This window comes from Centrocercus urophasianus, unplaced genomic scaffold, assembly GCF_019232065.1.
Source record: "Centrocercus urophasianus isolate 14NV4802_14NV808 unplaced genomic scaffold, USGS_Curo_1.0 seq_9, whole genome shotgun sequence".
NCBI classification, from domain to species: Eukaryota; Metazoa; Chordata; class Aves; order Galliformes; family Phasianidae; genus Centrocercus; species Centrocercus urophasianus.
The window spans coordinates 25866427-25883209 of record NW_024885532.1 but is presented as its reverse complement, the minus strand read 5'-3'; the positions used below and the strand labels follow the sequence as shown (position 1 = coordinate 25883209).

At 37.7% G+C, this 16783-nt stretch overlaps 1 protein-coding gene across 1 annotated transcript in view; it reads left to right on the top strand.

Moving 5' to 3' along the window:
* The window catches only part of FREM2 (FRAS1 related extracellular matrix 2), a 128337-nt gene that overhangs the window by 70000 nt on the left and 41554 nt on the right, over nt 1–16783 (top strand). Inside the window, exons 3-6 of the mRNA XM_042839144.1 lie at nt 2833–2979; nt 6711–6941; nt 8031–8156; nt 9128–9379. Coding sequence (XP_042695078.1) covers nt 2833–2979; nt 6711–6941; nt 8031–8156; nt 9128–9379 — 756 coding nt within the window. The remainder of the gene's footprint in view (nt 1–2832; nt 2980–6710; nt 6942–8030; nt 8157–9127; nt 9380–16783) is intronic.

Below are 16783 nucleotides of genomic sequence, written 5' to 3'. Positions count from 1 at the left end.
AAGAATGAAGCAAAGAGACCTATCCATAAGTACAGTGTTGTTTGTATGCCTGTGCCCACAAACTTATTGAAATATTCATTCTCTGGGCAGCAGAACAGTGATGCCAGGTTTTACGTTGCAATGCTGCAAACCCTGGAAGAAGTTTTTCCTTCAGATGGGATTTTATGATTCCTAATGCGCATTGCTAGAAAGCAATGAACTTATATAGCAGCATTTTTTTTCTTCATAGTGATACCTACATGTACTGTTTCATTTATTTTATGATAGACATTTTATTCCTCTGTCAAGTCGTGTTTAGACTGGCCAGTGTTCAGAGGTGTCACACACAGCTTTTCTTACAAATTATTTTGCATTTATCCCAAGAAACTGATGGGAACATGCTTTCTGGCACTACAGTTACTGGATTTATAGTGGTGCTCGTTACAGTTTTTGTTATGCATTTTTAGCCTTCCCATTGGAGCAGTTGAGATGAAAGGAACAGAACGAAGCAGGGCCAGGAAGCATGATACTTTGGTGACCATCTGCCTACTTTCATTTACACAGTACTGTTGCCTTTATGTTAGAGAGATTTCACAAGTTTGGTAGTGGGTTTTTTGTGGGTTTTGTGTTTGTTATTTTCCTAGTAGACAGGTCAATAACAAAACACAGAGGCTTATCTGAAGTAGAGTGCAAGAAAATGGAAGGTTTCTTGTTCAAGGGAACAGATTGGAAGAAACTACAAGGGGAAAATCAGTCTCTGGCACTTCTTCCAGTAGTTAAACCATAAGTGAACTGAAATACTTAGATATATTTCTCTGCTATCCAGAGTAAGTTATTTTATTCCCTAGCTTTTGCACAGAAGTGTTTAAAGGGATTTCTTGGCATGTTTCTAATTGTCATTACCTGAGCTAATCTTGTTCTGTAGCAGCACCTTGTGGGAAGGTGATCAGACTACAGCCTCACACCAGCCTGCATTCCCAGAAGACAGTTGCTGAATGAGCATTTATCTTCAGTGAGCAAACCAGGCTGTTTTATTGCTGCGGAAGAAATTACAGGATTCCCCTGAGTAGTAACAAACACCTCCAATAGAATGACATATGGAACTTCATTTGTTCTGCTTCTTATCTGTGACACCCAGAATCCCTATGCTGACAAGAAATGCCTTTTTACTGTGGGAAATCAGTGAACAGGTGGAGATAAACCATACATGACCAAGTAAAGCTATGTTATATTTTATCAGAAATGTGTAATTTGCTATATTCCATCTGTTGTACAAATACTTGGTTTATAGACGGTGAAACGATTCCTGGTTCTTTGTAGCTCTTATGTTTCCAACTGAAAAGAAGTGTTGCACTTTTAGCTGGGCCTTAAAGTACCATCTGTTTACATTTGCTTCTGGATTGCTTCTTTACACTACGATAAACTTCTTATAGTTTGCCATTTCAGCGACCACTCCTACTGTGTCACAGTTATGAAAATCCTATTAACTGTAGGCACATCAGCTCAATTTCTGCTGGAAACAAGAAATTAGGCTGAGACATGCTCATGTTGCATGCTGGTGTTCAGTGTTTTGCATCTTGTGTTAAATGGCTTCCGTATCATCCCCTGCAAAACTATGAGTGATGTTTCTTGTATTATTGCATTGATTTGGCTTCAAAAAAAAGAGCCTGTTTTTGCTGATAAATATATGAGCAATTTATTTCTTTTAGAGCTATGAATATTCTTTATGATACTGTGAGAAGAAATATTGTCTTCACCTTAAGGACAATGCCATCTGCATTAACAGTGTCACCTGGAGCTACTGACTTGGTCCATATTGGAGATTCAGATCCCCCTGCACTGCTTTGCTGCACTCAGCTTTCATTTCACGAGTGCACAGAAACCATCCATGTGTATTGAGACCTCAGGGAAGCTGCTGTACAGCTACAGCAGTACAGACCTTGGAAGAGCTCTTCAGGATCAATTTTCTTTGCTAGTGTGTGGTGCTACAGCAGTATTAGTGTAACTGTAACTGAAACAAATTGTGACGATGTCTTTTGGTCTGTTGAAAGCTTAATTCTCAAAACACATTTCAGCGGCTTAATGAGTTTGGGGAGATACCATGAAATAGGTCATTACAAAAGAGTTAAAAAGGATGCCAGTAAGCATTTGGGTCTCTTTAAATTTCCTTAGGTGACACAGGCAACTGTGCTTGTGTGGTTGACCCAATAATTAGAAGCTTGTAAGCTTAGGAGGGCATTAGCACAGCTATAAATTGTGGCATTTATCAGGGATACTCAATATTACTGAAACCATTTCCTAGCAAGATGTGAAAGCTCTTCCTAAAATCCTACAGGAAAGCCCCAAAATGATAATTTTATTGAACTAAGTATTACATTTTGAAACAAGCTGCATGAGTAAAGGCAATCAGACAGTAGCTATCATCTCCAGTCTCTCAAGAGTATAAGGACCTCCCAGCACTTCTGGTACTCTTATCAAGGAAGCTCCACATGACATCTTTTGTAGTGAGTCATTTAGAAGTGCTTGTATCATCCTCCATTTTTGTAATTTCTGAAAAAGGGATCCCAAATATAATTTGATGAACTCTTGTTCTTTTTCCTTCAAAAAGAAGAAAATCAGCATACTTCGGAATGAATGGGACTAGTTGTATGCATCTAAAATCAACTGTAGTGTACACGCATCAAATCTATCACGATTATTTGCCTGTTATTTTTAGTGCTAAGCTTTTGTTACACTGGAATTTTAATATACAGCTAAGATGGTTTCTTACTCAGGATACAAGTTTCATTAACCTAAGTATTATTTAATACAGAAAATGAGTATATATATATATATATGTATTTTATTTTGCAGGAGGCAATAAGCTGAAGAATCAACATTTTCGTCTAAACTGGGCATGGATTTCCTTAGAACAGGAATATTATTTAGTAAATGAAGATTCCAAATATCTTGATGTCATCCTTAAACGGAGAGGTTACCTTGGAGAAACTTCTTTTATAAGTAAGATCAATTTTAGTCTGAATAGTTGCTTCTATAAACCACTGGCCACATACTTCATAACAGTCATCAATACATTTATGTCCTTTTAGAATTGTTTGATATAGAATATAATAGAAGAATACAATAGAATATAAGAATATAATACAAGTAATATATTGATTTATCAAAACAACTGTCTTTTGTTGAGCTAGTTGTATGATTTCTTTAGTTATATGATGACATTTTCACATGGTTGTTTGTTTTGGCTAGGTTTCATGACAGGGGTTGTTTTTGCAGCCTTTTGCTATTCATTTTCAATTGAACATCTCAATCCTTCTTTTGATTTGAAACATTGAAACTTCTGGTGGCCTCAGTATCAGAAGAGGACCATACAAGCAGAACTGGTTAATCAACATGAAACTGAAATTTATCGCAGCATGTCATTCTGAGTAGTTCTCTGGAATATTTCTTCTCCAGAAATAACTTTGCAGTTTGAGTTGCATTTTTGAGAATATTTTAATAGTTTAGATTATAAGTATTTCATTGAATATAAATATAAAAATTTAAAATTAAAATCATAAAGTGTATAATGTTAAAATAAGTGTATAATGTTAGAACAAGTTATTCTTTTATTAATATGAGCATTTGTATTTGTTTAGATATGTAAATGCTTTTTATGATGCAGTCATAGGAAATACTTCAGTTTGTGTTTGTGACAGACTGTTTAATCACTAGCAGAACAGGTTTTTGCCTTCAGGAAACAGAATGTTTGTTTCTGAATCCAATTTGGAGGTTACAAGGAATTCTATTACTTGGGAAGACATTGAAACAGAAAAGACTGAAGTGCAGTCTTGCTATAATTCTATAGTATTTTTAAATTCTGTTGTGTTGTATATCACAGAATTGCAAAATTATCAAGGTTGGAAAAGACCTCTGAACATCATTCTGTCCAACCTCCCTGCTCAAGCAGTTTCCTCTCGAGCACGTTGCCCACAACAGTGTCCAGGTGGCTTTTGAATGTCTCCACGGAGGGCAACTCCACAACCTCTTTGGGCAACCTGCACCACTGCACAGAACACAGAAGTGATTGCCCAATACTGAAGTCTAAGGGAGAGTTTTTCCTGACTTACCTCCAGCTAGTGGAAAACAGCAGGGACTGATGGCAGCCACTTCCTTTTGGGGTTGAAATTACTGATACAGACTAGGTTTTTTTGAGAGTCAGTCTCATCTGCTCTTAGCTCATGAGATTTCAGAAAAATTGAGGAAATAAGGGTATTTACCTCTTCTGTTACCAGACTTTTTACTGGGAGAACAGATGGCATATGTCCAATCTAAATAAAAAGGTATCTTGAATACATTACATTAAAGCACCTGGGCAGACTCAAGAACAGGCAAATATGTAGAGGGTGAGAATTTTAATTTAAATATATTTGTATATATACTTACTATTAAAAATAGTTTGTAAAAGAAAGACATAAGAAATATCTCAAAACTTGAACACATTTTTCAGTGAATAATCTTTTTGTGTGTGCGTGTGTCAGAAAAAAATCAGAAATCGTTAATGAAAGGATTTCCTTTTAAAGAAGTATATTAGACTCTACAGAATATTGCCATTTTTACTGTCCAAGCAAAATACTAAAAATACTGTAACAATAGAAGACAACATTTAGAAGTCTATTTCTAAAGGTGCAAATACATGTATAATCCTAATTTTCAAAGTACTTCTGTTTCCTCAGAAATCTCAGTAGTTTCATGGCCTGAAGAGTCTCCCACAAATAGGTAACAAGGCCAGTATTTTTCCACAGACTTGCAAAAAAGTTGAGATGTTGAGGTCTGCTGCTTGTCAAGAAGTATTCTAAAAGTACTGAATGTCCTTTTGTGCCACCTTTCATGCACCAACTTTTGTATTAATATATATAGCAATAAGTATGCCATATGTAAATGGGGAGGTTGGTGGCCCTGCATGTGGCAGGGGGGTTGGAGATTGATGATCCTTGAAGTCCCTTCCAACCCTGGCCATTCTATCATTCTGTGATTCTGTGATATATAAACAGCAATTTTAGCTGTACCACACAGGTAAGACACGTACAGCTTTTAACGAGGCTATGAGTGAAATGGTAAGTTGTAATGAATGATGATACTTATCACCTGTGCAAGGAGGGATTATTTTATAGGCACCTAAGGTTGATACCACTGCTGTATTTGTTTCACAGAATACAGTTCTTGTCCAGATTTCATTTTCCCTGTAATGAGAAAATACGGTTGTATCAACAAGAAAGACAACAATAAACATGTATCATTTTCCAGGCCATTGTGTGATCCAAGCAGTACGCTCATTATCTTCAGCCCATGTTGGCAGTCAGCTGAGGCTGGTACAGGAGTTGTTAAAAGCTGTTTGCAGTGTCAGGGGAGTGAAAAGGTGGGGAAAAAAGAAATGCGTTATCACATTTCCACATTTCTTTTAGAGAAAGTAAAAGAATAAGAGATGAGCGAAATGGGAATTTAGGTATATGTTGCTTAAATTAACTCCTGTTACTGGCTAACAGTTTGACTTCTGGCCTTTTAAATAAAGAAGTTGTACGAAGTTTTCTACCTGTGGATTCAAGTTCAGTTTCTGAATTGAGATGACTCAAAATCAAGCAAAGGATCTGACAAGCACAAGAACAATAAGCCTCCAGTTGGCTCCCTTCATCCTGCAGAATGGAATTACAGAGCTTAAAGGATGTAAAAGATAGTAAGGAAAATGCTTACTAGCCTTGCTGGCCTGTGGGCCGAAAGGTCTTAAGGGACTTAAAGGTTACATCAAATATTGGCACAAGTGGAGAAGTTTTGTAAGGAAAAGGGATATTCTTGAACGCTTAAAATAATACAGTTTGAAGAAATAGACAGAGAAGAGAGAAGTTTAAATGTGAGTAAAACCTTTAAGATTTGAATTGTATTGTAGAGTTGGAACAGTGGCTAAATGCATGAGTTGGAGATAGCTATAAAGGGTTCTCTAAAGTGAGGGCCTGCAGACAGCCTTAAACTGGGAGGGAAGTCAAAAAACAGCTATTTTTAAGTGGTTGCTTTGGTGGGGATAGCTGCCCTGAATTTTATCCTGTGACTTTACTATTTCAACTTGACCTGAATTGAAAAGTTTGAGTTTAATGACTGTTGTAACATAAACACTGAAACAAGTGGATAATTATTTTTAAAAATGCTTACTGTAGTGAAAATGACCACAGTGGCTCATGTTTTACATCTTCTGTCAACGTTGTCTCCCTGTTTTACCTCTTTTGTCTGTTTTCTTTAGCATTCCACATGAAGGTTGGACTTTCCAGGTGTGTTTTTATTTTTTCCTTAGAGAAATAATTATCAAGGGGGGGAGGTTGTTAGGCAATATGTTATTTAGATATTCTGTAATAGAAGAGAGCCCAGAAGGTTAAAATCTGAAAGGAAAATGTATTGGTCTTTTTGGACATCCATAGGTGAGTTACTGAGAAACGGTGACTTGATATTGTGCTCAGAGAATTTAGGTTTTCTAGTAGTTAGTGTTGGCTTGGCTAATTCTATACAGATTTCCCTTCACAATATTAACTGATGTGCTTCCACTTCTGTGTGTGACATAAGTGTAAGATTTACTGAGCAACAACATGAGCAGCTCTGCTACTCTCGTTGTGAAAACAAGTCCATTTTTCTGATTTTCAAAGATGATGTAATGAAAGAAAAATACAAGGGATGTTTTTAATGAGTTGAATTTTTGTTTTTGGCAGGTATTAGCACCAGAGATGGTACTGCCAAGAAAGATAAAGACTTCAGAGGGAAAGCCCAGAAGCAGGTGCAGTTTAATCCTGGCCAAACCTTAGCTACGTGGCGAGTGCGGATTTTGAGTGATGGGGAACATGAGCGATCTGAGTCCTTTCAAATTGTTCTTTCTGAGCCTGTCATGGCAGTTCTGGAATTTCCTTCTGTATCCACAGTGGAAATTATTGATCCAGGAGACGGTAAGAACTTGTTCAGAACAGTATTGACAGTATGTTCATTTTGCAGTTTGAAAAATGGAGGGCAAATCCAGCAGTGGATTGCAAAGTTTACCTTCCCTCATAATATTTCTCGAGACAAATTTGGATATCCAGTAGGGATTTGTCCTGTATCATTTTAAGTGTATGATAAAGATGTAACCAAAGGAGTGTCATCAGCAGCTTCAGTTATTCCTGAAGTCCCCTTATGACCACCTTTCCCCAAACCCTTATCTTTAGCTCTTTACAAAGATTTGACTGTCTCTTAACCCCTGCTGTCTCCGTTCCTGTGCATATATTGTATGCTATCTCTGTTCCTGTAATATATTATACTGAGCTTTCTGTTTACTTCTTAGATATAATAGATTTTCTACCCCATTTTCAAGATTTTTTTAAATCTTTAGCTGCTTCTCTTTTTATTACAATAAAATATCTTACCATTAATATTGTTAATTTAGTGATAAATAATCATTTGTTTTGGAAATTACCCTTCTAAAGGAGATTCATTAAGCAACTTGCTCAGACATTTGGCCAGGTCGTATCTGATGTACAAGTCAGAGTAAAAGAGCAACATCTTGACTTGACTTTATAAGCATCCTCAGTGCCAAATAATTTTCATAGTTCTCTTGATGATGCACTAAGTTAACGAATAGCCTTACAGAATCACTGCCAGTGTGTGAGCTACAAGAATTGCTACTACTGTGATTAATGATTAATAATGAAATATCATGGAAATGATAAAAGGATAGACCTTGTGGACAAAATTCACCAAATTCAGTTTTGTACTTTTAAACCCAATTAAGTAAATTAATCCCATTAGAGACTACTTGGTAAAAACTTGTGATTTTAGATGTGATTTAGTTTTCCATTTCTGATATTTAAAAAGGCTAACTAATTCTTTTACCCTCTATGGTTTTGAGGTTTTGTAGGGCTTTTTTTTCAGATCTAGGTCCATCACTAATAAATTCAAGATGTTTTGTGGATTTTTGAATATGCCAAAATGCTTCTAGCTGTTTCATAGATTACCTTCTGAGGCCATAAATCTACATAAATAAATATTTCTATCATTTGCAGAATCAACTGTCTTTATTCCTCAGTCTACCTATACTATTGAAGAAGATGTTGGTGAGTTGTTTATTCCAGTCAGAAGAAGTGGAGATGTGAGCCAGGAACTGATGGTTATCTGTTACACACAACAAGGTAACGGAATCTGCAATATAAAACAATCACGCTATTACAGAGTAGCCCGGGTTGGAAGGGACCTGAAGGATCATCAAGCTCCAACCCCCCTGCCACAGACAGGGCCACCAACCTCCACATTTAATACTAGACCAAAAATAAGCAAACAAACAGACAAAAAATCTGAAAATGGAAAAGAGGCAGAAATTGAAAAAAATTGGTCCATCTATTGAATAATGAGTTAGTGAGTTTTTCATCTTCAGATTCTACTGGAAATGTATTCTATTTATCTTGACAATTTGTCTTAGAGTCTTAGTGAATTTAGCTGAAAAACAATTATGTTCCAATCTTCTCCTTTTGTTAGGAGTGTAAGAGGATCTATGTTTTTACCTTTTCACAAGATCTTTTAGTGAGGTCCCTAATATTTGAAAGTGGTGAGAACTGAAGGCGTTGCAGTGGTCCACAATAGCCTTTACTTGCTTGTGTCCTGAAAAAAAGAGTATAAAATAATATTGTTCGGCTGATGACCTTCTCTTTCCTCTGCCTACCAATCTCTTATTAATTAAACCAACACAGAGTATAGGACTTCATTTGTTTACATCAAATTAGGAACTGGTTTATAATTAATTTCTGTTGCACTGACGTCATCTTTATAACATACTTAGTACACTGAATATATTAAAAGAGTAAAGGAGTTAATTTCTAGCTCTTACACATTCTCCTTTTTAAATCTTCATCTTATGATAGACCATAGTATTCCTTCTGCCTGAAAAGCTGAAAATGAATGTGAGGGTTCATTTGCCTTCAGTGCATCGCATGATAGAAGCGGTTTGTCCAGGGACCTCAGAAATTTGCCTGCTTAGAGATTTCTGCCTCTCTGATCATCTAACTTTAAACAGAAATTAAAATATAATGAAAATAAAGTTCAGCCATTGTCAGAGGATCATAATAGCCAGTGCATGTGTACTGACTCTTCCTTTTTTGTGCCACAGGAACAGCAACTGGCACTGCTCCAACCTCTGTGCTTTCTTACTCTGACTACATATCCAGGCCTGAGGATCACAACAGCGTTCTCCGTTTTGACAAAGATGAACGAGAAAAAACATGTCGGGTTGTGATCATAGATGATTCCCTGTATGAAGAGGCTGAGACCTTTGATGTTCTGCTGAGCATGCCAATGGGTGGAAGAATTGGTACAGAATTTGCAAGCACTCGAATTACCATTGTACCTGACAAGGATGATGGTAAGACATAATGTGATAAAGTCAAATTCCCAGTGCAGGACATAAACTACAACTAGTTTCCCAGTCAAATCAGCATGCAGAAGTTGGATTTTTGCACTTTTTCCATAGTAAAAAATATGCTTGAGTCAAAAGATTTGAAAATAGTCTTAGAGACTGAGGGTGGCTTTTTATTGAAGTATTTTGTGTTGGTATTTTATGGTTTGAGAAAATCACATGTGCAAACTGAGAACAAGATGTTTTTTTCTCTTTGTTGTAGTAATAGGTGTGACCCAACATATGACACTGCATGAGCACCTTTATATGTGTGACTCTGAGGCTGCATGCACAAACCCATCAGGCTCATCAATGATTATGCTCTAGAGCATTAGATTAGTAGTGATCTAGAAGCCACATACCAGTTGCAATATTCCTTCTCTTATGACCCTGAATTTATATTCTGCCTAGAAGTAGCCATGTGTGCTTTGTATGTCTTTCTAAAAAAGTAAATAATCAGAAGACAGTTGTGTTGCTTTTGAAATCCCCTCAGGAAGGATGTCCAAACAGAACATTGTCCTTTGTTTGAGTGATCAATAGTCTTAATGTGTTTCTTTGAAAGAGACATTTCTTGTGAATTAGAGGTCTGTGACTGAGGAAGAACAGAAACAGCACTCTACTGCACATCAACTGCTTTGGAAAGCCTGTGTAAATATTGTTATAGCGTTAAGTCTCTCCTTGTATGTCCCCGGCTTTGGTGTTGCAGCTCTCTATGAGTAGCAAAAAATCTCCCTGAAAAAATTATTTTTGCATTTATGCATTTTTGCATTTATGCATGCAGTTTGGACAGTGCAATCTCAACTGTAAATTCTGTGAAAGGAATACCAAGGAGCTGTTTTAGCCATGTATAATCAAATGTGAAGATGTCATATTTCCTGAAGTCTGATGTGAGGGATTACCAAGTATATATCGTACTCTCTGAAAGCGTGATGCCAAATCGTAGAATCATCATAGAATCATGGAATTGCTCAGGTTGGAAAAGACCTTAAAGGTCATCAAGTCCAACCATGACCTAATCATACTACCCAACTGCAACAACCCTCTGAGCACCACATCCAAACGGTTTTTAAACACATCCAGGGAAGGTGACTCAACCACCTCCCTGGAGAGCCTATTCCAGTGCTTAACAACCATTTCTGTAAAGAAGTGTTTCCTGATATCCAACCTAAACTTACCCTGGTGCAACTCGAGGCCATTTCCCCTTGTCCTGTCACCTGTCACCAGTGAGAAGAGACCACCCCGCTCTTGCTGTGAGCACCTTTCAGATATTGGAAGAGAGCAAGAAGGTCTCCCCTCAGCCTCCTTTTCCCCAGACTAAACAGCCCCATTTCCTTCAGTCTCTCCTCATAGGGCATATTCTCCAAGCCCTTTACAAGCCTTGTTGTCCTTCTTTGGACCTTCTCCAGCACCTCAATGTCCTTTCTGTACTAAGTTGCCCAAAACTGAACACAGTACTAGAGGTGAGGCCTCAACAGTGCCGAGGACAGGGGCAGGAGGACTTCCCTAATCCTGCTCAGTGCGCCATTCTTGATACAAGTCAGGATGCCATGGGCCTTCTTGGCCACCTGGGCACGTTGCTGGCTGATATTCGGCTGACTGTCCATCAGTACACCAAGGTCGCTTTCCATCAGGCAGCTTTCCAGCCACTCCTCCCCAAACCCGTAGGGTTGTCTCGGGTTGTTGTGACTAAAATGCAGAACCTGACACTTGGCCCTGTTGAAACTCAGTTAACCTTGGCCCATTGATCCAGTCTATCCAGGTCCTTCTGTAGTGCCTTTCTCCCCCTGGCAGATCAACAATCCCTCCGAAGTTGGTGTTGGCTGCAAACTTACTGAGGGTGCACTCAATCTCCTCATCAAGATCATTAATAAAGATGTTAAATAGAAGCAGCCCGAGTATCAAGCCCTGGGGGACACCGCTCGTGACTGGCTGCCAACTGGATTTAACCCCATTGACCACAACTCTTTGGGCCCAGCTATCCAGCCAGTGTTTCACCCAGTGGAGCATATCTAAACCATGACCAACCAGCTTCTCCACTAGAATGAGACTGTTAATATCAGTGCTTTCTCCCCAGTTAAGGATATAAAGGGTAGGTCTTAAAGGCAGGAAGTTAATACCCTTCTAATTGCATCATAAATACTCAGCCTATCTGAGCCTTCTCATGTGTAATCCTGTAACAAAGACAACTTTGTTTTCTCTGTGATCCATGTAAGTAATTAAATAACATGAATGAACACAAGTTTGAATCAAGCTTGAATTAATACTTCATGTAAAGTAACAGATCACATATCAAATACAAGCTGAAATGGAAATTTCATGTTTGTCTTACTTCGTTGTTGTAACAAATAGTTTTCTTCTGTAGGTTTTTATATGGCAATTTGATTTTTTTGTTGTTAATAATTTTAGTGAATTTATTAGGATCTCAATTTGTAGATAGCACAGCCTAAAATAGTGGAAGAGTAGCTAATATCTCTAATAGTCTACTAGTTAATAAACTAATTATCCAGGCTTGAAGATGTTGTGACCACTAAAAATATATACAGACAATTTGAGGTGGGGAAGATGTTTCTACAAGAGACTAAGAAAAACAGAAATGAGTCGAAATGAGAGTAAGCCCATAGGATCTAACTAAAGTAGCTAACTTCTAATACCATCATGAATATAAGAGACAAAAGAGGTGTGTTCAACTTTGTACTAACAAGAGTATATTTGAGAAATTCCTGGCAACCGTGTACCTGAATTAGTGATTACCCAATTGTGCTGTTCTGCCAAAGCAAAATCTGGAAAAAAAAAATCATAGTATATAGAACATGTGCAAGTATAATTATATATTAAGAAAGTGGCATTGCTGCTGTTGAGACATTTTTTTCTTGGAGCAGGCTTTTCCTCATAGGCTTTTAGGCTGGAGACAAAGAACAATTATGTTAAAAGATTAAGTTAATGGAATATATTAAAGAACTAAAAAATAAAATGCAGATCTGTTGGAGTCAGAGATATAGTAACCATGAAACACTAAGAAAAAACAAACAAATATTGAGGGGAAAGACCTGTGTAAAATCATCCACTTCTGGGTGGACAGAAACAACATTTGATGTTAGCCATCTATACAGTTAGTTAGACATCTCCTTCAAGCAAGCTATGACAGGGTTCTTCTGTTAGTGAAAAGAGAGCAATGCTCCCCAGAACCATCCTGTCCTAGGAGAAGTATATCAGCTTTTAAGATCAATCACCTTGGGTACCTGATACACCTGAATACCTGAATTTCTGACAGTAGATGTGTACCCTACCCTTTGAAATTTAATTTCCTATTCATCCCAATGTCATAAAGTCTGTTAGGCATTCTGTCTTTGTCTTAAAACATCCCCTACTGTGAAATGCCATGAATAACATATTTAGCTATTCCTGATTTGTAAGATAATTATGATTTTTTTAAAATATTGAATTACTAAAATTAAATCTCTTAAACACAGACCTAGAAATCTAGCAGTGTCACAGAAAATGTAGTGTCATTTACTTTCCAGTAAAATACTCATCATTAAGCTAAATCATTTAGAAGAAAAAAACCAAACATTTCCAGGTTGTTTTTTTTTTTTAAATCTGAGTGGCAAAAAAGTGTCAGTAAGACAGCTTTTCTGTGTATGATATACAATAATACATTCAGTTTGTTTAGTGGATTCCATAGGGAATTCTTGAAGAATTCCCAAGGGGTTCCATTCCAGAATCACAGAATTGTAGAGCTCTCCTGAACAGAGTAAAGCATAGGGTCACAAATATTCCTTGATCCCTGCAGAAAGACTTGTAGCCAAAAACTCTTTCCTATTCAAATGTTTTGATTGCTGTCTCACTGATTTGGACTCTCTCTTACTTTTTTTTTTCTGTATTGTATGAAAATTTTAAGCTTTCAGTTTGTAATCAAATTTTGAGACCAGAAGGGAAGAGATGTGATAAATGCACAGCTCAAAATTTGCAGCTATCAGTAGAATAGTTACAGTTATGTTGTTTGCTTTAGGTTTTGGTCAGTGGCTGTCTTCCCAAGCAATTCTAATTCTATGCTACTGTACTTAGAGAGCACACAGACTTAATACCTCAGTGGAATTGTTGAAGCCTCATGCTGTTCACAGCAGGAAGTACATTAAATACATTTTTTCCACTTCATTCACGTTAGATGGGCAAGCAGCCCTTCATATGTCCTCTTCTTGACATTTCTACATCAAGGCTAGGTAGGAAAAGGACTCAGTTTTATGCCAGAGACTTGCCTACTATTTTCTTTATACCTACTCAGCAGAATTATGATTGTATCAGCAATTTGATAGAAGAAGGCACTATGTGGAAGCATTTTCTTGCTGAGTAAAATGGCTTATGGTATGACCTGGTCAGAAGCCAAAGGCCAGTGTAAGAGGTCAGACAGGACACATGAATAATATGGTCTTCTGGACATTTCTTTCTTGCTATTTCTCCCCCTACAGGTAAATGAACTTTGGAAGTTGATATCCACTAGCACTTGTCCAACTTCCCAAATAGTCCACATTTGTATTTGCTATCAGTAGTGTGAAAAAAGACAGAAACTCAGCACTGCAGTCCTACATTATAAATCTCTGCTTTGCATTGTCTCCAGTAGGCAAGCAGAATAAGCTAATTTTCAATGTTAGCACTGAGCTGAATTTCAAGCTGATGACAATTAAATATTCTATTACTGACATAGTTTGCTAGAGGGACATCCATATCTAACTAGGCTATCTGCTATCTCCTTACTTCCACCGACCTCAGAGGCAGCCATTCAATCCTAATTTTTTTTGGAGTGCCATAACCTTAACAAGTGCCGGGTCTTGTGCTTTGGCCACAGTAACCCCATGCAGTGCTACAGGCTTGGAGCTGAGTGGCTGGATAGCTGTGAAGAGGAAAGGGACCTGGGGGTGTTGGTTGATGCTTGACTGAACATGAGCTGTGCCCAGGTGGCCAAGAAGGCCAACAGCATCCAGGTCTGCATTAGAAATGGTGTGGCCAGCAGGAGCAGGGAGGTAAAAGTACTGGTGAGGCCGCACCTCAAGTATTATGTTCAGTTTTGGGCCACTCACTACAAGAAAGACATTGAGGCCCTGGAGCGTGTCCAGAGAAGGGCAATGAAACTGGTGAGGGGTCTGGAGCACGAACCTTATGAGGAGAGGCTGAGGGAGCTGGGAATGTTCAGTCTGGAGAAGAGGAGGCTCAGGGGAGACCTCATTGCACTCTACAACTTCCTGAAGGGAGGCTGTGGTGAGGAGGGGTTTGGCCTCTTCTCCCAGGCAGCAAACAGGACCCGAGGAAGTGGCCGCAAGTTGTATCAGAGGAGGCTTAGATTAGACATAAGGAAGAACTTTTTCTCTCAGAGTGGTCAGGCACTGGAATGGCTGCCCAGGGAGGAGGTGGTGGAGTCGCCGTCCCTGGCGGTGTTCAAGAGGCGTCTGGATGAGGAGCTACGAGATGTGGTTTAGTGCTTGTGGTGGCAATGGTGATGGTAGGGTGGTTGGACTACTTAATCTTGCAGGTGCTTTCCAATCAGATTCTATGGTTCTAATCTTAAATTGCAGGAGTTCTTGGTAGAACATGATAGTTAATATCTGCCTATCAATTTGTCCAATTTTAATTGCAATCTAAAAACAACTGGAAGACCATGCTTAATGTTGTTTTATGGACTAGAGTCATGGTTTGAGCAAGTATCCTGTACCTTCCTATGCAGATGGCTTGAATTATGAATGAGTTATTCTTTTGTTCTGTACAGCTATTTTTTATACTTTCTCTCTTTTCTGTTTTTACAGCATCCATGGTTTTGATGCTTCTGGCACTTCTATGCAGCTTTTAATTTATTTTGTCCTCTCATTAAGTAAAATCTGTGTGAAGCCTCCTCCTTCCTTAGTCTGTGGCAAATGGCCAAATTGGCAGCTAACCAGGAGGAATAGTGGAAGTCAGCCAATTTATGACACATTATACTCCTGTTTTCTTTGCATATTGTTTCTTATTATAAATTCAACAGACTAAAAAATTTTGAATTTATAATGACAGCCTTAAAAAATTTTGGAAGTCTTTGTTTGTTTTCTATCACAGAAATAAATAAATATCATATCTTGCAGCAGGACATCTTAATGAGGGAACTAGCCACAGTTATGATACTTTGCAAACATCATCTGTCGCTGGCAGATTATTGCATGTGTGTGCATACATTTATTATACATATACAAACTACAGATACTAAATTACTTTAATCTTCACTTAGCTCCTTAAAAAGTTAGTATATTGTCTATCTTCAGGATCTAGGCTCCTTTGATAGGAAGGGAGAATACCATAGGATCTCCAGGCAGTACCTCGTCGCATATATTTCACGTGGCTCCTTTAGGACAGAGGACTCAGCTGCTGGAGCAGCGTATCTTCAAGCTTTTGCCACTGCAGGTTCTTTAACAATCAGCTTAAGTATGTATCATTACCATTTATGTGAATAATGGTATTTCTTTCCAAGATAAATCATAACATTATTTAGGTGGATTATATTAGAAGATATTATAAAGTATTCACAGAATAAGTTAATGCAATTTTGTGGTTTAGGTTTCTTGATCCAAGTGTAGGTGTGTGAACATGCTTTGAGAGAACAAAATTCAAAATATTGTTATCATAAATCTTCTGTTTTTGCAAATATTCTTATTAAACTCAGACCCTTTCTACACATTATTTTTTCTACAAGATCCAAAAGAGAACTAAATAATTAAAATATGAAAAGCATTTTTAGACATGGCCACATATTACAGCTCTATGTAACTTAAGTCCAAAGATGCTGCTCAGCTTCTCCTTCCATTCCCGATTGTAGAAATCCTCATTTGATATCTCTGATTGTAGGAATCCTCGTTTGATATCTCATGTACAAATCACAGACTGTGAGTTCATTCATGCTTGGCCAACTTGTGAGATACCTTGTGTGTGGTATATTTAAATACTGTTGCCAAGCCTCCCCATTTTTCTGCCTATCTCTTTTGCAAGATATTCTTCAGAATTTGTTAGTAATATCATTTCCTATGCCTCTTAAAAAAAAAACAAAACAAAACAAAACAAAAAAACTGATTCATTTTAAAAATGGAACATGTAGGAGAATCTGAATTGCTTTCATGCTCTATGAGAGGTCTAGACAGAAGAAAAACTCCTTGTAAAAGTCAGGTGGTTGCTGCAGTCAATACCATCACATTCCGGATATCAGTGTTTGTAGATGATATCCTGATAGCGCGGGCAGTGATGATAACAATACTGCTTCTCCTATTACAGATTTTCACATACAGGTGAATTTGATATTTTGGAGAGGTAACAATGTTTCTCAGCAAAGCAACAAAGGTAAATGAATTGCTTCCAAGA